The 24308-nt window shown below is 38.8% G+C and overlaps 1 protein-coding gene across 1 annotated transcript in view; it reads right to left on the reverse strand.

Annotated features, from left to right (window-relative positions):
- CAMK1D (calcium/calmodulin dependent protein kinase ID) overlaps window positions 1–24308 on the reverse strand; it is a 488172-nt gene that overhangs the window by 74533 nt on the left and 389331 nt on the right. Inside the window, exons 4-5 of the mRNA XM_020999741.2 lie at window positions 17359–17497; window positions 13924–14050 (exon numbers count right to left, since the gene is read on the reverse strand). Of these exons, the coding sequence (XP_020855400.1) occupies window positions 13924–14050; window positions 17359–17497 (266 nt within the window). The remainder of the gene's footprint in view (window positions 1–13923; window positions 14051–17358; window positions 17498–24308) is intronic.

Here is a 24308-nt window from a genome sequence, read left to right on the forward strand (position 1 = left end):
TAATGGATGTATATGTGAATGCACGTCATCTGAGTCAGAGAGCAGTACTGCTGGATAGAGTTACTGAACCGTGCCATAAACAAGGGGAAAAAAAAGGAACTCTGGAGGAAGAAAGCAGGAGATGAAGATGACATTTCCTTGACCTTCTCATAGCAATGCATAATTAATTCCCTTTTCAGAACTGAAAAATCAATTCTAGGTATCAAAGGAAGCAAAATTCTCTTCTTGTGTTGAATGTAAGACTTTAGACAGAACCAGGGCAAATAGGACATGGTATTCTAAGAGCTGACACTTACAGAAGACCCTCTAAGGTTTGAAAAGCATTCTATATACCTTTTCTCATTTGAGCTAAAATCAAAGGGACTGTGCTGAGGAGTTTTCCATATGAATAAAGATATGACAGTTTTGGTCAGGTTTTGTTCCCAGCAACAGAGGAATTTTTCATGTAGGCAAAAAGCATTCCTCATTTCATGCATAAAAAATGTAAATGATACTGGATTTTTACCATAAACAGGGTGTTAAAGTGTTGCCATTTTGCATAGTTTCTTAGTGATGTTATCAAGGTTACTGGCAAGGAAGATAATACTGGAATGAAAGATCTTGCTTTTGGTTTGGCTGATAACTTGAAGTCACAGAAATTAAGAGGCATAGACGATGCCTTGAATCACTTAGTTTCTCCTCTTGCTGATATGTTCTCTCCTCCCCCTATTTTTGCAATGGTTCTGATTGCTACAGGAACTCATATAAGGTGACATTTGGCTAAAAAGAAAAGCCAAGCATCAGCTTGCTCTTATTTCTTAGCAGCCTAATGGCTCCTTGAATTTTTTGCCATTGGCATGTTGAAGCATCCACATCCTTGGCTTTCCTTTCCAACCCAAAGGAAGAGTAGCTATTCAGATACTCTGGAAGCTAAAATGTGGCTGGTGGGTGAGAAGGAAGTAAGTGAGGAGGGGAGGAAGGTAGAAGACAGTAACGGATAGAACATGGGAGGGCAGCTGGTATTACAAAGTGTGCTAGATATGGAGACTATGGTGGGAAGGAAGAAACAGTGTTTCTAATGAGAGGTTTTAGAACAGTGAATCTGCTACAGGGTTTTTCATAGCTTCAGTTTCAAAGTTATGTATATTATTCCACTGTAATTCAAACTGTGACAGCAACATGCCTGTTACCTAATATTGTAAGCATTCCTTTCTTCTGAGGACTAAGGGGGCAAGACCGGCCACCTATGCTCTACAACATAAGTGACCCTGATTCAGGAACTCTGGGGCTTCTAGAAAATTCGAGAGAGGAAAAAAAAGATATGAGATGGCCTTCCATTCTTACCTCCCTTTTCCTCAACCCCTAAGTTAAGCACAATCTTGCCTCCTCTGAGAGCCATCGAGAGTCTCTGAGATCATATTTGATTTAGTGCAAATGGAAGAGTCTGGTGAGCGGGTGGAAGTTGAAGAGTTTAATTTTTACAAATATAGTATGTGCCAGGCATTTTGCTCGACATGGGGGATACAGAGACAAAAATCTAAGAGTCAGCAATCTCCCAAGCTTACCTTCTTTTGGAGGGAAAAAGACAAGTATATACAGATATATACAAAGTGAATACGTTTTACATTCATTTTGAGGAAGAATACTTCCTAATAGGTAATTTTGGGAGAGAAGGAGCCAGGAGTTAGCAGAATTAGGAAAAGCCTCCTGTTAAAGGTGGTTCTTGAGCTAAGTCAAGGGATTCTGAGAATCAGAGTGAGAGGATGCATTCAGTGAGGGATCAGCCAGTGCAAAAGTATGGGAACGGTATCATAGTATCATATTTAGAGCTAGATTTTTACAGATGCATAAACTGAGGCACAGGCAGTTAGATGGCTCAGTAGATACAGCACCAGGCCTGAAGTCAGGAAGCTCATCTTTATCCGTTCAAATCTAGCCTCAGACACTTACTAGCTGTGTGACCCTGGGCAAGTCACTTAACCCTATTTGCCTCAGTTTCCTCATCTGTAAAATGAGCCGGAGAAGAAAATGGCAAACCACTCCAGTATCTTTGCCAAGAAAACATCAAATGAGGTCACATGGCTAGTTAGGGTCTCAGATGGGATTTGAACTCGGGTCTTCCTGCAAGAAGACCAGGCTTTTTGGAAAGGAAATTATGGATAATAAGACAAGAAAGGGAGGTTGGAAACATGCTGTAAAAGACTTCTAATGCAAAACTGAGGAGCTTATATTTTCTTGCAGAGACAGTAGAAAACCACATTAGTTTATTAATGATCAATGAATCATAAATCATAGTAGATTCTTTGAGGCCAAGAATTGTCATTTTCATCTTTGTATCTAACAGTGTCTTTCTTTTTTTTCTTTTTTATTAATTTATTTTTAGTTTTCAACATTCACTTCCATATGCTTTTTTTGGGGGGAGGAGGGGGGCTGGGCAATGGGGTTAAGTGACTTGCCCAGGGTCACACAGCTAGTAAGTGTTATGTGTCTGAGGCTGATTTGAACTCAGGTCCTCCTGAATCTAGGATCGGTTTTCTATCCATTGCACCACCTAGCTGTCTATTCCATACACTTGAGTTTTAAATTTTCTACCTTTCCTTCCTCACCTCCCTCACCAAGATGGTGTGCAATCTGATATAGGCTATACATATACATTCCTATTAAACGTATTTTCACATTAGTTATGTTGTAAAGAAGAATTTATTTATTTATTTTTAGTTTTCAGCATTCACTTCCACAAGATTTTGAGTTCGAAATTTTCTCCCCATCTCATCCCTTCCCCTACCCCAAGATGGCGTGAATTCTGAATACCTCTTCCTCTAAGATGCCCTCCCTTCTATCTCTCCCCCATTTTCTTATCCCCTTCTCCTTCAATTTTCCTGTAGGGCAGGATTCTAACAGTATCTTTCACACCGTAATTTCTGAATGCAATGGAAAATTTGGATAAAAAAGACTATAAAAAAAGCTATGAAATGATTTAACTTAGCAAAGAAAAGCAAAAGGTCAATAAATGTGTGACAAATCAATTTCAACCAATATTTTCTTGCTCTGTTCTGAGTGGAGATGAAGACCATCTGGCCAACAGGCTTAGCATAACCAATCTTCATCTGCTTTATGTACCTTGTTTAAGTGACAGAATTAGGGAATCAGAATCTTAGTGATGGAAGGGGCCTGAGAGATCATTTAGCCTGACCTTTTTATTTCACAGATAATAAAACCAAACGCCATTGGGAAATTTGGGTAATTTTTTAAAGATACAAATAAAGAGTTATTGGTGGGGGGAAGCAATCAGTGTTAAATGACTTGGCCAGGATCATATAGCTAGTAAGTGTCTGAGGCCGAATTTTGAACTCAAGGGCCAGTACTCTCTATCCACTGCACCATCTAACTGCCCCAAGAGCTTTTTTTTTTTTAAAGAGAAATTGAAAACCCGGGTATAATAGCACATGCTTGTCCTTCTTGCTACTGGGGAGGCAAAGCCTGGTGGATATTTTTAGATCAGGAGTTCTGAGCTGTCATGATTTAAGGTGACAGATATCCACACTAAGGTTAACATTAATGTGGTGAGCCTTCAGGAGCAAGGGATGCTTAAGTTGCTGAAGGAGAAGCAAACCAGTCCATATTGGAAACACAGCAGGTCAAAGTTCCAGGGCCAATTAAAGGGGCATCAAGCCTCCGAGTGGCCACTGTATTTAAAACCTAAGTGAAATAAGGAGACAGAAACAGAAGAAGGAGGAGGAGGGGGAAGGAAGGAAGAAAAACAAAGAAAAAACAAAAGAAGAAGACAGGATGGTAATAAGGCATGGTCCTGTAAGAACATCAGGACCCTTATAGCTCACAATGAACAGAGGTCAGCAAGAAATGCTAAGGAAGGGAAGGGGAAGGGAATAAGCATTTATATAGTGTCAACTATGTGCCAAGCACCATGCTAAGTAAGTGCTTTACAAATATTATCTCATTTGATCCTCACAACAGCCCTGCAAGGTAGGTGCTTTTATTATCTCCATTTCACAGCTGAGTAAACTGAGGCAAACATTAAATGACTTGACCAGTTTCACACAGCTAGTCTAAGGCTGAATTTGAACTTGCGTCTTCCTGACTCCAATGTTCTATCCACTTAGCTACCACTAGAGTATTAGTATAAAGCAGAGGTGTCTACCATGCAGTTGGGGGTAGTGGGGAGGCACATGCAGCCCACAACACTTCTGAGTGTGGCCCTAATAGATAAAAATGTAATTGGGAAATATTTGACTACATAAATTGAAATAGAATAAAACATAAATAATGTTAATATGTAGTTTTCTAAGGCAGTGTGTACCTGTAGGGATCCTTTTGGAGTTTAATACCACTGGCATAAAGGTTATCATCAGAGAACTTTACTGTATGACCCAATCCCCTCCCCAAAAGGCAAGCTCACTCATGTATCAAGAGCAAAGGATAACCAGAATGCAAGCTATGTGATCCATTATTATTCTCACCCTGTCAGCAGTTCTAGAGGAAGGTTCTCAACACACTGGTGCGACCTCTCGTAAAGAATTTATGGAAAAATACTGACAAGAATTGCTCAGAATGAGAAGGAATGGATACTTATCAGATTTGTAGAAGGCACAGCAGCTAACTACCATGAGACAGAATCAGAAACCAAAATTATCCCAGCACGCTAGTCGGACTGAATCTAGTAAGACAAAATGTGCTAGGAATAAGGCAGCTAGGTAACTGGTGTCAGGAAAACCTGAGAAATCCATCCTCAGACACTTCCTCACTGTGTGACCCTGGGCAAGTCACTTAACCTTGTTTGTCTCAGTTCCCTCATTTATAAAATAAGCCAGAGAAGGAAATGGCAAACCACTCTAGTATCTCTGTCAGGAAAACCCCAAATAAGGTCATGAAGAGTAAGACATGATTGAATAAAACTGAACAACAACAAATTAGAGATAAATGTAAAGTCTTACACATAGGTTAAGAAAGTTAACTTCATAATTCCAAGATGGGAATGAGGGGGTGTATGACTACTAGACAGTACTTTGTATGAAATTTTTTTGGAGTTTTAGTGCCCTTCTAGTGGAAGTCAACAGGGTAATGAGGTAAAGCAAACTTTGGCTGCATTAGGAGACACATAATATCCAAGACAAGGAAGGTGTTGATCCTTCAGTATCACGCCTTGCTCAGGCCAAATCTGGAGTTTTATGTTTAGTTCTAGGTCCCACATTTAAAGAAGGAAATTGCTAAGTTGGGGAACCTTCAAAAAGGGGATGACAGACAGAATATTTTTATTTCTCATTCTGCATGTTTTTTTGTTGTTGATGTCCATATTTATAATCAAGGTAACCTAAAATTACCTGTGAGATACTGTAAATAAATTACTGAGGGAAGTTGTGGCAACCAAGGCAGAGAAAAGGGGGAGAGAGAGAGAAAAAGAGAGAGAGAAAAATTAGCTCTAAACACATGCATATTCACTTTTATTAAATCATGCAAAATGCAAAAGTGTGGCCATTTTTAAGGAAAATTTTTTTTTTTTGCTAAGCATAAGATTCTAATCATGAATGATTATTCAGCAAGACAAAAACCCAGCTATGCTAGCTGTAACCAAAGGCGAGAAACTGAATTGGGCTCAAGACCATGGCTAACTAGACAAAGCAACCACGATTATTCTTGTCTTTTCTCCCTAAAAGAAAAGTTTGGGGTCCTAGAAATATCCTGCTGATAAGATAACACATCCTTATGTCTCTTCAGGAAGGCATTTTTTGGTTATTTGACAAGTCCTTAAAGGTTATGAGATGTATACCAATTAGATTTCTCTTCCCCAACCTAGAAGAACTAGATGGAGAATACTGGAAATTTTCTTCACATATTAGTGGCATCATTGAGAAGCAGTTGGGACAGATGGTCAATCTGCTACCCACTAGGGGTTGCATTTCTCACCTTCTTTCTCAGTTATGTGAACTTAAAACTGAAGCTTCTCACTGCCTTCTTGTTCATGCTTAGTGGCCTTTGGAGAACACGTCAAGACAGCTGAACAGAGAACACAAGAAGTTATCACATTTGTTTCTTTGCTTTTACATGGTCTCTTCAGAGAGTGTTTGTCTTGGGGCAATATTGTCTCGATTGTTATTAAACAGGGCACCAAATATGTGCAAGCTTAGTTTCTCCAGAAAGAAAGGAACATAGCATATGGAAAGATTGGTTTCCCTTACCCCCTAAGCTATGTCTCCCACATTCTCTTCTGTTAGTTATCTACCTGGGCTTTCTGTTCCAACCACAATGATCTCATAGAATTGGAATTTTAGAGCTTGACAGCTTCTCATCTAATCCAATTGAAATTCACGAAGCATGAATTATCTTTTTAACAACCCCAAGGGATCATTTACCACCTGCATGATGACATTCAGTGAACCTTCGATTCTCCAAAGTAGGGATATTTCGCCACTGCACAAAGTAGTCAAGTGAGACTTGCGTTTTGTCCTTGTTCTATCTTGGGGGAAATAAGATGAAAGGAATTTCACAAAATGGGGGAAAATCAGGATCACAGCCCAGGGAGAAGAAAAGTAGGAATTCCTCTCAGAGTCAATCTAATAGCCTCAGGCTTGCTTCTCCAAAGCAAAGAGAATGGGAAGAATAAGAAGATGCCAAAGCAGAACAGGAGACAAAAGAAGATGTGGTACTCTGATGCAGAGGAGGAGACTGGATGCAGGGAGATCAATTGTATTACTAAGCATTTTTCCTGTCTATGCCCCCAACTAGACTATAAACCCTTCAGAGTCACGAATGCTATCTTAACGCATTTTAAATCTAACCTGTTCCTGGTGCAGTATCAGCCACATCATGGGTGCTCAACAAATATCTGTTGATCATTATGGGTCTGCTTACCACCAGCATTCTCCACTCCACTCCATCCTTCTTTCAGCTGCCAAAATGATTTTCCTAAAGTACAGGTCTGACCATGTCACTCTCCCCAACCCCTGCCCTACTCTGTAAACTCCAGAGGCTTCCAATCACCTCCAGCATCAAATACAAAATGTCTATGGTAGTCAAAGCCCTTCGTAAATGCTTCCCCCTCCTCCCCCGCCTTCCAATCTTCTTACACCTTACTCTCAATCGTGTACTCTTAGAGCTGGTGACACAGGCCTCCTTACTATTCCACAAACAAGACACTCCATCTCTCAGCTCTGGGTATTTTCTCTGGCTGTTGCACCTCTTTGTCTCCTGGTTTTTCTGGCTTCCTTCACGTCTCAGCTAAAATTCTACTTTCCACAGGAAGCCTTTCCCAATACCTTTTAATTCTAGCGCTTCCTTCTGTTAATTATTTCCTATTTATCCTGTATGTAACTTGTTTCTAAATATGTTTGGATCGTGAGTTCCTTGAGGGTAGGGACTGTCTTTTGCCTCTTTTTGCATCCCCATTGTTTAGTGCAGTGCTTGGCACACAGTAGGTGCTTAATACATGCTTACAGACTGATTATGGCCAAAATCCTATTTCAAATAAGGTTGATTCTAATGACACAAGACCCCACAAGCGACATTTCTTTTTAAATGCTGTATCAATTCCAGCTACTTTGTACAAATAAATTTAAAAGAGCAAGATTCAAACCTAAAATACTTCCAATGTTTTCTAAACAGAAACAAAACACAGAAGGGTATGGACATGCAGCTATATAGTATGCTTTTTCCCCTCTTTGTTATTTCTTTAATATTGTATGTCTTGTTCAAATTAAAGTGATTATTTTGTTATTCCATAAACTGGCTATTCACCCAAAGAATCACTTAAATAAAAAGTATTTTTGAGTTAAAAACTACCATAATGCTAAATAATTAGTACAAAGGCAATGAAATTATGCATTGTTTTGGGTTGGCAAAGAAAATAATTCTCATGTTATGTTCAGATTTACTCTAAAGGAAATGTTCCAGATGAAAGCATGCTCAGAAACTCACAACTCAAATGGATCTGTGATCAATACGGATGTTCACTACAATGATGTAGACTGCAGTTCCGCGATGACTGCACATCCTTGGTGACTCTTGTCCATTTCCTCTCATAAAATAGCCACAGGAGGTCCTTCCAAACTTCCTTGATTTTTCCTGACATTGCAAGGCTAGCAATGGGGCACTCAAGTGGAATACTTTGTTTTTGCTCCATACTTTTCTCTCCTTTACCCATTTCCCTCATGATATCTTTACCTCTTCTTCTTTGCAGTCTGCTATAATGCCCACCATTAACCTCTCCATTCACCTCTCACATTTGTTTTCTACTTTCCAGAGTCTGTTGTATTCCATTTCATACAACTATAAAATAATATTGCAAGACTATTGATATTAAAAATATGGGCCCTTATTTCTTAGAAAAGCTTGAAAACATTAAAAGACCTTTGCAATTTCCAGTTTGCTCTACTGTTTCTTTTTTAATTCTGAGGTCTACTTATCATCCATTTGCACAACCTATCTCAGATATATGCATACAACATAAATACAATATAATATATACATAAGAGGATATATATACACACAAGCACGTGTGTATATATTGATATGTGTTTGTACATACACATACTGACGGACAATCTATAAATTGTTTAACCAACTTCATGTCATAATCTCAACAATAGGTATTCTTCATCCGCTTGGTTTTTCCTTTCTGTACGGTTAGGTCAAACAATTTCTTCCAGAAATCTTGGCAGTGTTTCAAGGCTTGATGCAACTAGCAAAATGTCATCCTCAAACAAAAGCATCTGGAATACCTCACTGTTTAGGATATTCCTCTTCAACTTGGACTCTATTTTAGATCTCCTCTCACCACTGGCCCACCTTTGACCAGTATTCACTTTCCTGTTTTATGCCTTGCCTGGTTTTTATGGTCAGAAAATCAGTGAACAGGATTCTCTCTATTGTTAAATGTTTCAAGGAATCATGAATGATTTTGATGTATGGATAGAAGACACCTTGTTTGATGAGGGTCTTTAAAACAATGTTTCACTCTTCTGAATAAAGTGCTTAAAATCAACAAAAAATAAATACAGTGGCATCTTGTAGTCAATTGTGCAATGATAAAGCTATGGTCTGACATAGAATAACATTTAAGAAATTCGATTGTTTCTACTAATACACTCAAGAATCACTTCAATGCATTTGTAGATTACTCTCACAAAACTTTATAAAAATGAGAAAGAAGGCATATAAGTTAGTAGTTTTTCTTGGTCATTTTTTATATTAATGAAATCTAAGATTTTTTTTCATGCCTTTGGTAGCTTCTCATCCTTTATATGCCTCGTGGGTTGATCCTTTTACTTTCTAACAATTGTTATCTTCAGCATAAACCTCTTCTATGCACACTTGTACTAATCTGGTTGCTTTTACTTTTTTTTTTTAGTGTCATTTCTGTGTCCTTTGTAAGCACGTTAGGGATTGTGATATTATGCTCCAAGAGCAGTGACTCAACTGGTCTTCTTTGTAAAAATGACTTGTTACAACAATCTTTGCAGTTCTTTTCCATATTTCTTCTGTTTGTTGTCCTCTTTCTCTTTTAGTCACAGGGATGACTGCTTAGTTGGGCTTCTAATTAAGGTTTCTTTAAATCAGTTTTGTTCTCCATTGCTTCTCTTCTTTATGAGGTAATAGTGCTCATAAGCTACCATCATCCTTCTCTGTACAATTTTATAAGTGAGTTCATATTCTAAATCCACATGCCCTTTCACCACCATCTCTCCCTGCTTGGTTAAATAAGTCAAATGTTTGTTGACTAGGGAACTCTTTAGGTTCTTTCGGTCTTCTTGTTATGGCCATTGATTTATATTAATTAAATTTCTACATGCAACCATTACAATCAGTGTTGTTGTCTTTTCTTATATCCATTACCAATGAGGATAAAATAGCACCTGCTTCCCAGGGTTGCTGTGAAGACCAAGTAAGATAATTGTAAAACACTAATTAGCACAGTTCCTCGAACACTGTTGTTGTTCAGTTGATTTTTAGTCATGTCCAACTCTTTGTGACCCCATTTGGGATTTTCTTGGCAAAGATAATGGAGTGGTTTACCATTTCCTTCTCCAGCTCATTTTACAGATGAGGAAACTGAGGCAAGCAGGGTTAAGTGACTTGCCCAGGGCCATACAGCCAGTAAGTATCTGAGGCCAGATTTGAACTCAGGAAGATGAGTCTTGGCCCTCTATCTGCTGTGCCACCTAGTTCTCTTCCTGGCACATAGTAAGCACTGTATAAATGTTAGCTATTATTAGTAGTAGTAAGTAAAAGTTTACCTTAATTCTCTTCTTTGGGTTCTGAAGCATGGGAGAGTAAACCTCCCCCAAATGATAAAGGGGGTAAATGCTTCTTTCATCTTCATGTAACTCCTCCTTGACTCCAGGTTGGGATGAGGCTGTTCCAGCAGAACACCGCACAGCTCAATCCAAATATCACTGTGACTTCTGGCCAGTCTAGGAACCTAATGAACTTCCTCTGCATCTGGCTTGTCCTGCTACATATCCACATGGCAGCAAAGGCACTGGAGGTAAATAATGTGTGTGCATGGCCTGGGGAAGTCTGACTTAAAAGGAATAAGGGCATCCTTGTAAGCGTTGCTTCATTATTTTGAAGGTGTGCTTTCCCCCTTAGCAGAGGGGGAGGTTTTCATTGAGAAGTGTTCCACCTGTTTGTTGTGTGGCTTAATGGCATAGGAATGGGAGGTCCTAGAAGGCAGGCGCCACTTGTCCATGATCTCACATCGCCACAGAAATCCGTGTATGTTGTGAATGCTCAGTAAATGTAAATCAGAAGGATTTATTACATAGAACATCCATAGTTCTCTCTGTCCTCCCTTGTCTCCCCAAGAAAAATAATTACAGCATGCCAGTTCCCTCTCCTGTGTCTAGGGCACTGAGAATGGCAGCAGAATCCAGACGTGGCTCCTTGCACTTTAGCGGGACCAGAGAGTGGACAGAACAATAAGAAAACCACATAGTTTGGTTGGCAGGTATTTAGAAACCCAGAAGAGTTCACATTCAGGTTTATAGCCCCGCCAACTCTTTAGCCAAGGTAGAAAAAAGCAAAAATTTATTTTGAAAGTAATATTCTCAAACATCAGAAATTAAAACGGTACAGCATATAATCATAGATATTCTTTGTCAGGACTACTTGATCATATTGTAAAATACATAGTTAAAGGTGAAAATTGGATGGATGCACAGTACTGGTTAGCAAATTCACGATTTGCTTATCATGTATTACAGCTTCATTGAAACAAGAAATCCTAAAAACATTTTCTGCCAATTGTTCTTGAAATTATTACATTGGTTGCATTATTAAATAGAGAGCAGGTTTTTTTTTTTCCATGTGGACATCAAACCCTCTAGTATTCTCAATCTCCTTAGGTCTATTTTACATATTTGCAGTAAATGACTAAAACATGAATATGGATTTGTGCCAAAGACTTTGCAATCATCAATAAAGGAAGGTTAAATTAAAAAAGAAAGAAAGAAAGAAACCCTGTCCTGGCAGAGTGATTGAACAACATGACTTAATAGAGTTTTCATTTTCTAATTGCTGTGATTCAGTGTGGGTGGAATAGACACTTCTCCTCACTCCTTTTAGGAGACTGTGGGATTAGATAACATTCACTTTATTTTCTTCTTGCCCACTGGTTTGTACAGATCTGTCTCTCTCCCTCCCTGTCCCCCCCACACGCATACATACACATACACACATAACCCAAGGCCCTCATTATATGCCTTGGCTCTTTCCTACTTCCACGACCTTATCATTCCAGATACAAATATGCCAAGAAACGAAATGAGTAGATGCTATTCCTTGGCTTACAGATGAGCAAGCAGCCAGCAATGACCTTTATAAAATGATCACTAGGGTTACTCCCCACATTAAATTTAGAGAAAAATAGGAGAGTAATTGGCTATGCAGTAGACAGGGGGTTCAGACACAGGCAAACGGTGTCATCTTAGTTTTGCCATTCCTATCCCCTCTTCTCTTCCCCTGCCTTTTAATCTTTTCCCTCTGTTCATTCTTTCCCTTTCTGTTACTCTATTTCCTTTTCCTTCTTTTGTCTTCTATCCATTAAGTTGCAGCAACATTAAAAAAAAATGATTGGATATGACATATGAAACACCCCAAGGGAAACATTGAAAACAAAGTGATTGTGTGTCTGACACAGCCCCAGACTTTATTATATAAGGACTGGAAGAACTGGTGTAGAGTGCAGAAAGCACTGGATTTGGGATCTGATATCTTAGTGTAAACCTCAGGTCTGTTACCTAAAAGTCACTGAATCTCTCCGGGCTTCAATTTTCTTGGTTATAAAACAAAGAGGTTGAACTGGATGATCTTTAAGATGTCTCTCGGCTCTAAACTCCATTCAACTGGAATCATCATCATCATCAATAAAATATATATAGTGCTATAAATCCAAAGGCCTTAGGTTCAAATCCCAGCTCTGCCACGTGTGACCATGGGCAAAGTCACTTTACCTCGCTAGGTCTCATCTGAAACATGAGGGCCTTGGATTAATGGCCTCCAAGTAATATACATACAGTACTTTGGAAATCTTCACAGGATCATAGATTTAGAGATAAAAGCGACCTTAGAGGATATTAAGTCCAATGCTCTTATGTTAATGGGGCAGCGAGGTGGCCCAGTGGATAGAGTGCAGGGCATGGTATCAGGAGGACCAGAGTTCAAATTCCACCTCAGACAATTACTAGCTGTGTGACCCTGGGCAAGTCACTTAACCCTGTTTGCTTATGTTTCCTCATCTGTAAAATAAGCTAGAGAAGGAAATGGTAAACCACTCCAGTATCTTTCCCAAGAAAATCCCAGATGGGCTCACAAAGAGTCTGAAATGACTGAACGACAATAACTACATATATCATCTGACTTGATCACAGAATATTAGAACCTCAGAAATCATTTGATTCCACCCTCTCATTTTTCAGATGAAGAAACCAAGGCATGGAGAAGGGAAATGAGGTGTTCAAGGTCACATGGCCAGCCAAGGGCAGAGATGAGCTGAGAAACCAAGTCTTCTGCCTCTTTGTATGTCTTATTCTCTGCTGCACCAAATCGCCCCTTGTAACAACTGGAGAGCAAATCTATACTAATGCCAAGTCAATGTCTGCTGTGTGCTTATAATTTAAGGGCTGTGTTTAATTATTGGGAATGAGAAAGAGGCTAAATGCTGGGGACATAAAGAAAGGCAAAAAGCAGTCCCTGCCTCCAAGGGGCTTGTAGTCTAGTGGAGAAGACAACATGCAGACAACTCTACAGATGAGATGTATAACAGGATAAACTGGAGGTAATCTCACAGGGAAGGTAGTAACATTAAGGGGGATCTAGAAAGGCTTCTTGCAGAAAGTGGAATGTTAACTGAGACCTGAAGAAAACCAGGAACCTAGGAGTCAGAAGTAAGGAAGGAGAGCCTTCCAGTGTAGGGAGCAATCAGTGGAAATACCCAGAGTTAGGAAATGCAAATTTTTTTTGGTGAGGCAATGAGAGTTAAGTGACTTGCCCAGGGTCACACAGCTAGTAAGTGTCAAGTGGCTGAGGCAGCATTTGAACTCAGGTCCTTGTGACTCCAAGGCCAGAGCTCTATCCACTGTGCCACCTAGCAGCCCCCAAATGCAATGTTTTGTACGAGGAACAGGAAGGAAGCCAGTATCACTGTATCATAAAGGATAAAGAGGAGAGTAATGTGTATGTAAGAAGATAGGAAACATAGGAAGGGGACAAGTTAAGAAGGGCTTTAAAAGCCAAACAAAGGATTTTATATTTGATCCTGGGGGCAATAGGGAGTTACTGGCAACACCCCAAAACCTATGGGCTTTTAATTCTGTCCCCAAGGAAAATGAGACCAAGTTGGTCACAAGCTGGTTTTATATACTTAAAGGAAAATCACAAAGTCACCAAATGCACACGCACACTCCTAGAACAACTACCCATGAGTGTACTTACCCACGTATCCTGGAGTGCCACACGCCGTAGACATGACATCTCCTTTGCCTTCCATTTTGGACAACCCAAAGTCACTGATCATGATTTTGGACTCCTCATCCTGACTGTAGTACAAAAGGTTTTCAGGCTAACATGGGGGAAGATGCAGAAAAACAAACATAAATATTTTATATATCTGGGTTAAGCCAGAGAGAAGACAACATTTGATACTTGAGGACAAACATGGTAAATTCTCACTCATAACAGTTTAAGATTAAACAAGGCCATTAAATTATGAAATATATAACAGGTTTGAAAGCTAGATCTTTCTTTGGGTTGGTCTGTAGACTTCCTAGAATTACTCACTTTTTAATAGTACAGTGAGATAGGTGAGAAACTGTTCATTCAATTCCCACGCTAGCTAAAGAGGAATCACCAAGCAACAAAACCACCTTTCAGTTATATCTTTGCTTTTTAAATGGTGAGACCATGATGATGATCAGGAGGAAGAAGCATAATTAATTATCTGTCATGCGATTCTATTTGTTTTTCCGTCCCCAAGTGTCTTTTCTACTTCTGGAGCTGCCACTGAGAGAGATAAGAAAGTGGCATTTATTGGGAGGTCTAAATGATTATCAAAGATTTAGAAGGAATGAAAGAAAATGCATTTATTAAGTGCTTACTGTGTGAAAAGCACTGTGTTCAGTGCTGGCAAAGCAGATTTAAGAAAGGACAGTCACTGCTCCCAAAGAGCTTATGTTTTAATAGGCAAAGACAAAGTATGTAGGAAGGTGGAGCTGCATAGCAAATGCAACCATTTTTTCCTAATCCAGTTTATTTTTCCCCATTACAATTCAAGCTTCTCAAGAGCAGAGATCCTTTCATTCTTTGTACTTGCCTCAGCAGCATCTAGTACAATGATTGGCACATAATAGACATTCAATACATGTTAGTTTATTAATTGATGATGTTAGCATTAAAAATGCATTGAATAAATAATTAACGATGCTGTTCATTTGTACTAATCTCAAAGGGAACAATGGGTAAAATCTGTACTTTGGGTTGAACTTTCTAACATTCTGTTGGGCTAAATTAGATTTTCTTTCCTTTCATGATTTCCTACCAACTTCCACAATGGTACCAATGTGCTTCCCATTCACTGTTTTTGTTGATAAAAAATTAGGCTGCTTTTTAGGTAGTATATTCTAGGGAAGAATAAAATAATCCTGTATAAAGTGCACATACTTGAGGCAGAGAGAAAGAGAAAATGTTACACTAGAAAAAAATATTAGGGACTCAAAAAAAAAACAAACCCCCACTACCCTACTCCTTACTCTCCCATTCAAATGGAATGTCCAGTATCTAAAGATATCTTTTGCAATGGCTGGAGGCTTGTTTTGCTTTTCAATGAATAAACACCACTGGTCACCATTTTCTGAATATTTTCCTAACCTGGGCTCACAAAGAAATCCACTGTGGGAAATGGGAGTACTTGCTTTCCTTATCCTTGTGTATTTTAAAATGGGATGATTTCCACTTCCTAACAACCTACCAGGATACAAAAACCATGTAAAATGGGAGTTTTTTTAAAGACTGGAGGAGAGATACATTGCTACCTCTTATGTATAATTATAATCTTTGTAATTTGGGATCAGGAATTTAAGTAGATTAGTTTATTTCTCTCAGAAGTTTATGAAAATTTCATAATCCAATCTTATCCTACTTCACAGAGGCCAAAACCCTTTTTGGGGGATTACAAAAGGACTCTAAAGTGGCAGTGTTCTACTTTCAGCAATTACATGCTGTGAGTTTGATGGTCTGAAAGCTTCTGTTCAATCCAATCCAAATTGGAAACATTTCCCCATAAGGACAATGTGGGAGTGAAATACAATATATATCCCATACTGCTCAAGTTTCTGTCTTTCTAAGAGGAAATAAATGTTACCCACCATGATATGGCCTATTATTCTCCTTAGAAATTATTTTAAATAAGTACCAATAATCAGCCCACTCACTCTACTCCTACATGGCTACTAACTTGGCTCTTAAAAGCTGCCTGCTGTATTTGGAAAACACAATCTGATGGTGGGAAAATACTTCCAAGGTACATAGGCAATGGATGGGCTTATTTGGCTCAGTGAAGGATTTAAGAAGCCCTTGAAGGCACGATAATCCTTCTGAAATCCTAAGAAACCTATCAAGAACTAGCCCTGTAACCCAGCTCCCAAAAGTTACCAAAAGTGCATATTGCCACAGCCAGTAAGGGAAGGGTCATGGAAGGATAATGAGAGACAGCAGAGACAGAGACATAATGTGCATGGGGAACGTACATTCCCATGGAGCCCTGAAAAACTAAAGACTACCATAATTTCCTGCCTTTGATACAATCTCAGGGCACCTCTTAAAATTTGATTTTCTTGGCTACATAAAATCCGACCCTAGGTAAATTAACGTCCCTAGCCCTTGTTTGCATCTGTAAAATGGGATTATTGGATTCAACTTACAAAGTCCCTTCCAGCTCTACACCTATGATACTATGATCTTATGTTTTTAAGAGATGGTGTGGCATAATGGACAGCCAGCCAGCCTTGAAGTCAGTAAGACCTGGTTCATGTCCTGCCTCTGACACATACCAGCTCTTTCACTCTGGGCCAATTACATAACTTCCCAGGGTCCCCAAGCAATTCTATGACTATAAATTACAGAACCAGTACTGACCTGTACCGATTGAAGAGGAAGTTTCCTCATTAGGAGCTCTATACATTAGAATAAATAAATTATAAATAAATAAAAAACAATTTAATATTCAGTCCACTAGACTGTAAGGTCCTTGAGAGTAGGCACTGTCTTTTGCCTTTCTTTGTATTCTCAGTACTTAACACAGTGCCTGGTGCATTGTTGTTTAGTTATATCTGACTCTTTGTGACTCCATGGACTATAGAACACCAGTGCTGTCTATGGATTTTTCTTGGCAATGATGCTGTTGTGGTTTGCTATTTCCTCTTCCAGTGGATTAAGGTTAAGTGACTTTCCCAGGGTCACACAGCTAGCGTGTGTCTAAGGCCAGATTTGAACTCAGATCTTCCTGACTCCAAGTCCAGTGCTCTGTCCACTGGGCCACCTAGCTGCCCCTGCCTGGCACATAGCAGATGCTTAATAAATGTGAGTTAACTGACTATACTGGCCTTAAAAATCTACAACTATGTAGAGTATGGTGTTCACCTACAATATGAATATGTTAATTATGACAAAAGTGGTGTGACATTTTACCACTTAGCCAATTAAGAGAAATGGAAATTACTTCTCATGAAACAGCAAGGGGTTACAGCTTATAAGCTTATAGCTTTCATTCTGTTCATTACCACCTTTAAAAAGTCCCATCCCTCCACCGAGAACCATTTCCTTTGACAATGTACTGTAAAATGGATGGGACATGCCAGGAAATGATGACCTTACCTTGAGGTCCCTATGTACGATTCCCATCCTGTGGAGATAATAGACTGCATCCAAGACCTGGCGGATTAGAGTACTGGCATCTTTTTCCGTGTAAAATCCTTTCTCCACTATTCGATCAAAAAGCTCCCCTCCGGATACACTGTAAAATACCACAGAGCAAAAAAGGCTGCATGAGAGTTCCTGCTGATTTTTGCTGGGAGTGGGGGAAACCATAGATATAAGATCTAAGTATCATTTCCAAAGTGCATCTTTTTTTTTTCCTCTGATCATTCTCCTATTGTGTCTAAGCTTTTATAGGTCATGGTTTCTGGGACACAGGGCGTGGATTTCCAAATAAAAGCAGTGAAAACTAAAATATGTTCTGTGATTCAGCCCAGCCTATGAGGTGTCATTTTGCCTTTTCCACTACCTTATTTGGAGGGCAAATCATATAGATGTAAAATTGCAAGTGATACCATGACCCCTCATGATACTGGATGACTGATGAGAAAACATGCATTACAGAGAGGGGTGCATTGAGGGTTCAGGATGAGACATATCTTCTTGTATATATACACGTGTGTGTGTGTGTATACACACACATAGAGCCATTGAGGGAATTTGTTTTGCTTGACTGCATATTTATTACGAGATATTTTCTTTTTCCCAGTAGGGTAGAGGTGCACTTCTTTTGAAAGAGAGAGGTGGGAAGGGATGCTGCAGAAGAGAAATGTTGCACCTCTTTCAGATGAGGTCACTATTAATTAACTGTTTTCCTTTAAAATTTTTTTTATAAGAGACCTCTCACAAACTGGAAGTAATCTGGAAATGTATATAATTTAAAAACAAAACATAAAAATAAAACTTAAAAAAAAAAACCCCACACATTAGCAAATGGTGTCCAAAGTCTTCCCTGCTTCCTATTGCATCTGCCATGATGTAGGCCAAACTGGACTACTTGTCATCTCTTGGGAAAGGGGGAAGCAGAATAAGCATTTTTTATGATGCCTACTGTATGCCAGACAGTGTGCTGAGTGCTTTTTACAAATATTATTTCATTTGAGCTTTACAAGCACCCTGGGAGGTCGGTGCTATTATTATACCCATTTTACAGTTGATGAAAATGAGGCAGACAGAGGTTAAGTGACTTGTCCAGGGTTCCATGGTTAGCAAGTGTCTGAGGCTGAATTGGGAACTAAGGTCTTCCCTACTCCAGGGCCCTATCCCCTATCCATGGCACCACCAGCTGCATCTTGTAGGCATGCTCATTGTCTTCCACATCTTTGTGCCATTTCCTATGCCAAAGTATTCTTTTCACCCCTGAACCACATCCTCTGTCTTTTGAAATCTTGCCCATCTTTCTTTGTTTTTAGTTCAGTTCACCTAAATTAAGTTTAAAACACATCGATTATTGCTGGCTTTATTCAAGGTACAATGCTAGGTGCTGTACATACAAAGTAAAAATCAAACTGTTCGGGCAGCTAGGTGGCAGAGTGGATAAAGCTCTGGCTTTGGAGACAGGACTGGCCTCAGACACTTGATACTGACTAGCTGTGTGACCTTGGGCAAGTCACTTAGCCCCATTGCCTCACCAAAAAAAAAAATCAAAGTGTCCCCTTTCTCAAAGATACACCATGTATACAGATAAGTAAATACACACAATAATTTTGATAGGGGAAACAGTTAATCAACAATATTTATTAAGCATTTACTATGTGCTAGGCAGGGTGCTGGAAAAAAAAAGTCTTGCTCTCAAGGAAACAACATGTATACACACAGAAACGTGACAATACTGAACTCTTCGTGGGTCTGGAAAGTTGGAATTTTGCCCCATCTTTAATGTCCAGTTCAAATGCCATTTTTTTCACATACTGGTTCCTTCAGTTAGACTATCTTTACTTACTTGAGCTTCCATAATCCTTCGTACCACTTATAGGAGCTTATGTTTACATTGTATACCTGTTACTAGAGTATAAGCCCCATGAGTGCAGGGGCTTAAGAGCTTAATAACTGGTTTTGGAAATAAAGTGAAGATTGTTGATGGAGTTGTGAACTGATCCAACCATTCTGCAGAGCAATTTGGAACTATACCCAAAGAGCTATAAAACTGTCCATATTCTTTAATCTAGCAATCTTTGTATCCCAAAGAGATGAAAAAAAGGAGGGAAAGGACCTATTGGTATAAAAATACTTATAGTAGCTCTTTTTGCGGTGGCTAAGAATTGGAAATCAAAGGGATGCCTATCAATTGAAGAATGGCAGAACAAGTTGTAGTATATGAATGTAATGGAATACTATTATGTTATAAGAAATAACAAGCAGGATGATTTCTAGAAAAACCTGGAAAGACCTACAAGAACTGATGCAGAGTGAAGTGAGCAGAACCAGAAGAACATTGTACACAGTAACAAAAACATCATTCAATGAATGACGTGGATACTCTCAGCAACACAATGATCCAAGACAATTCCAAAGGACTAATGATAAAACATGCTATCTGCCTCTAGAGAAAGAACTGATATTGTTTGAATACAGACTAAAGCATACTATTTTTTCAGTTTCTTTAATTTTTTGTTGTTGTTCAAGTCTTTTTATACAAAATGACTAATATGGAAATATTTTACATGATTGTACATGTATAACCTATATCTGATTGCTTACCATCTCAGGGAGATGAGAGAGCAAGGAGGGAGGATAAGGATTTGGAACTCAAAACTTAAAAAAAAAAATCAGGGGCCTCTAGGTGGTATAGTGAATAGAGCACCGGCCCTGAAATCAGGAGGACCTAAGTTCAAATCCAGCCTCACAGACTATATAATACTCACTAGCAGTGTGACTCTGGGCAAGTCACCTAACCCCAATTGCCTCATCAAAAAAAAAACACATTAAAAAAGTGGCTTATGTAATTGGGGGAAAATAAAATATTTTTAAAAAGAAATAAAGTGAGAACAGGGATGGAGAATCATTGAATAATATAGGTAAGAGAGTATCTAAACATGACTTTTGCATATTAAGAACTGTGGCAACTATAAAATCTAAAGTAGAAAACAATAACAGTGTGCTATGTCTTAAGAATATTTTGGTAAAAACAAAACAAAAACTGTACCTCTTTCAAAGCGCTTAGCCATCCTGGACAAAGATAAAAAGAGAGGACCACATTCACATTATTATTAATTTTTAAGTCCAAACTTTCTATGAAACAAAATGAAAGAGATTCCATTGAGTTACTGAAGCCGCAAAATTGCTTGTAAATAGCTCAAACTGTCCTAATAGGTAAAATAAAAGATTTTCCTTAGGAGTAACACAGACAAAAAAATTAATGGATGTATTTTCTGCAAGTCATGGTAAATTAATGGGTAATAAATAACACATTAAAACCTTGTTTTGAAAAAAACAACTAATGAAGGGAGAAATAAATGATTGCTGCCATAAAAATACCCAGGGGCTGGGGACTTTTCCAATATCTGATCACTTAGGTAGTTCAGCATATAGTCATTCTATAGCAATATTCTGAGTGGGTAATGAGATGAAATCACTTTCCATGGAAGCTGGGAAAATGAGTAGGAGGCATGTTATTGTTGCGATGGAAATGATAAATGATTTAAAAAGTAAAAAGAAATTGAGAAAAGACACAAAATAACCATCTTTGCTACTTCATAGACTTGGGTTATTTTAAATGTCCACTTTCTAAAACAGGAATTTTTAACTTGGAGGTTGTAGACCCCCCAAAAGGACTATAGATAGATTTTAGAGGGTTTTGTGAACTTGGATTTGAAGAGGATACATTTTTATTTTCACCATCTTCTATTCTTCAGTTGTCTTTTTAAAAAAATTACTCTGACTAGGCATCGATAGGTTTCACCAGACCAAAAGTTGGAGGGGCGGAGTATCTAATAACATAAAAAAAAAGGTTAAATATCTCTGTTCTAAAGTAAGGTTAGGGTATCCATTAACAATGGGCACAGAGTTTTTTGTCCCTCCCATCTCTCCTTTATCCAGAGTCCTGTCAAAAGCAGTCTAATATCCGGATGTTTCCAAAGCTCCAGATTGCACTGAAATTGGATTAAGGTACAGTAGATACCCCACGAGGCAGCTGTTGGCTTTGGGTAAAACCATGAAGCCAGCCAAGTTAGCTTTTAGCTTACTTGCTGCACTCATTCTTTCCCCATTTTGGGAGGGGCACCTCTCTCTCTCCCTAGGGTCCTCATGCTGTTTGCTTGACAGCTCAGTCAGTAAACTAGTATTTATTAAATGCCTTCTTGTGCTAGGCTCTGTGCTAAGCCCTGGGGAAGAAAAACAAGCAAACATATAAAGCTAGTCTCTGCTCTGAAGGAGCTCACAGTCTAATGAAGGAGACAACATGTAAACTATTATGTACAGACAAGATATGTACCTGCTAAATTGGAAGGAAGGATCTAGGATGAAGGAGAACTAGGGAATAAGGCTTCTGCTCAGGGCCTTGTCCTGCCCACTATGCCACCCATTCCCTTCCTCACATTGGCCTTACACTGTGCTCCATACTTTCCCAGCTCCCATCCCCACATTTGGTTAAGCGACTTGCCCAAGGTTACACAAAGAATGAGTAGCAAAGCCAAGATTCAAGTCCAAGTGGTCTAACTCCAAACTTTGCACTCTTTCTGCTATTCTCTGATACCACAGGTGCTTTGAGAAGAGGGGATACAGGAGCTAAGGAAGAATGAGGAGAAAATGAGGCTGATGACTTGGCACAGCTCTGCCTCACTTAAATCTAATTCAGGTGCAAGTCAAGATGTCACCCTCATGATGGCTTTGGTCCTCTACAAAAATGAAATATGAACAATGACAACAAGAATGGTAAAGAAGGTGAAAGAGAGAGCAGGGAAATCCTCCTGCTCTTGAAATCACTTTGGAATTGGGTGTTGATTGCTGTGTTCAAAAGTATGAAGGTTTTTTGAATTATACTTAGCTAGAATCCTTACCTTTCTCTGATATATGGATTAACTTTTTGCTTACCATTCATTAGGAGGGATAAGATACGATACATACCCTATTATGTCGAATATATAATGTTTTCATTCTGAATGGTGTCTTGGTACTCTCAGCTAGAAGGCACGTAAGTTTTTTGGGGACTTTTTGAGTATAACTTAATATTAGTCTACATGAATATGGAAAACCTGGGATGCATACATTTGTGTTTCAATTAACCAAAGATTTTTTTCTTTTTTTACAAAAAATATTATTTATTTTTAACATTCTTTTTTAAAAATTTTGAGTTCCAAATTCTCTTTCCTTCCCCTCCCTCACCCATTGAGAAGTCAAGCAGTATGATAATTATATATGTAAAGTCATGTAAAACATATTTCCATATTAGCCATATCCTCCCCCCCTCCCAGCAAAAAGAAAGAAAGAAAAATAAAGTGAAAAAAATTACGTTTCACTCTGCACTCAGATCAGTTCTTTCTCTGGAGGTGGACAGCATTGGGTTGTTGTTTTTTTTTTTTATCATGAGTCCTTTGGAATTGTCTAGGCTTATTGTACTGATCAGAATAGGTAATAGCTAAGCCTTTCACAGTGATCATCACTACAATATTAATGTTAATGTGTAAAATGATCTGAACCAGAGAATATTTTTCCCTCAATAGTATTTTGTTTTTGTCCCAATTACATATAAAGATAGTTTTCAACATTCATTTTGGTAAAATTTTGAGTTCCAAATTTTTCTCCCTCCCTGCCTCCCCTCTCACCTCCCCAATACAGCAAGGAATCTGATATCGGTTATACATGTACAATCATGTTAAATATATTTCCACATTAGTCATCTCATGAAAGAAGAGTAGGAACAAAAGGGGAAAACCACGAGAGAGAAAAAAACAATAACAAAAAAAGTGAAATTAGTATGCTTCGATCTGCATTCAGATTCCATAATTCTTTCTCTGAATATGGATAGCATTTTCCATCATGACTCTTTTGGCATTGTCTTAGATCACTGTACTGCTGAGGAGAGCTACGTCTTTCATAGTTAACCATAGTACAATGCTGCTATTACTGTGTACAATGTTCTTCTGGTTCTGCTCACTTCACTCAGCATCAGTCCATGTAAGTCTTTCCAGGTTTTTCTGAAGTCTGCCTGTTCATCATTTCTTATAGCATAATAGTATTCCATTACATTCATATACCACAACTTGTTCAGCTATTCCTCAGTTGATGGGCATCCTCTCAATTTCCAACTCTTTGCCACCACAAAAAGAGCTCCTATAAATATTTTTGTATATGTGGGTCCTTTTCCCTTTATGATATCTTTGGGGTACAGAGCTAGTAGTAGTAGTGGTATTGCTGGATCAAAAGGTATCAGGCAGGTTTTCAGTAATGAAATCTAAGACCCCAAATCTCTCTGTCTCTGTCTCTGTCTCTGTCTCTGTCTCTCTCTCTCTCTCTCTCTCTGTCTCTCTCTCTCTCTCTCTCTCTCTCTCTCTCTCTCTCTCTCTCTCTCTCTCTCTCTCTCTCTCTCTCACACACACACACACACACACACACACACACACACACTGCACAGTATACATAAGGATGTATATGGGTATATATACACAGTGCATAAAGGGTCAGCCTTGGAGTTCAGAAGACACAGGTTCAAAAGCCCCAGCTGACATCCTAATTTGACCATGGACAAGTCACTCATATTCTCTCGGATTCAGGCATTTCTCTGTATAACGTAGAGATGAATTCCTGACCTGCCTAAGTGGAAGAACACTTTTACATCAAACATTTCCTACAATGAGGAAATTATAGGTCTAAACATCACTGCCTCCCTCAAAAACCCAGCATATATACTTAGAATATGGCTTAGGCAAAGCATTTGTCTTCTTTAGTTTTCCCCTAGTCCCTTCCAGACCCCCCCCCCACCAATTCCCAGAACTGAAAGCATCTTCCTCCCACTTGAACCAAGTTCAGCAGAATGGCTTTCCTGAACAAAGCTGGTGTTTTATGCAAAGCTC

This window comes from Phascolarctos cinereus, unplaced genomic scaffold (genome assembly GCF_003287225.1).
Source record: "Phascolarctos cinereus isolate Bilbo 61053 unplaced genomic scaffold, phaCin_HiC Scaffold_1;HRSCAF=81, whole genome shotgun sequence".
Classification (NCBI taxonomy): domain Eukaryota; kingdom Metazoa; phylum Chordata; class Mammalia; order Diprotodontia; family Phascolarctidae; genus Phascolarctos; species Phascolarctos cinereus.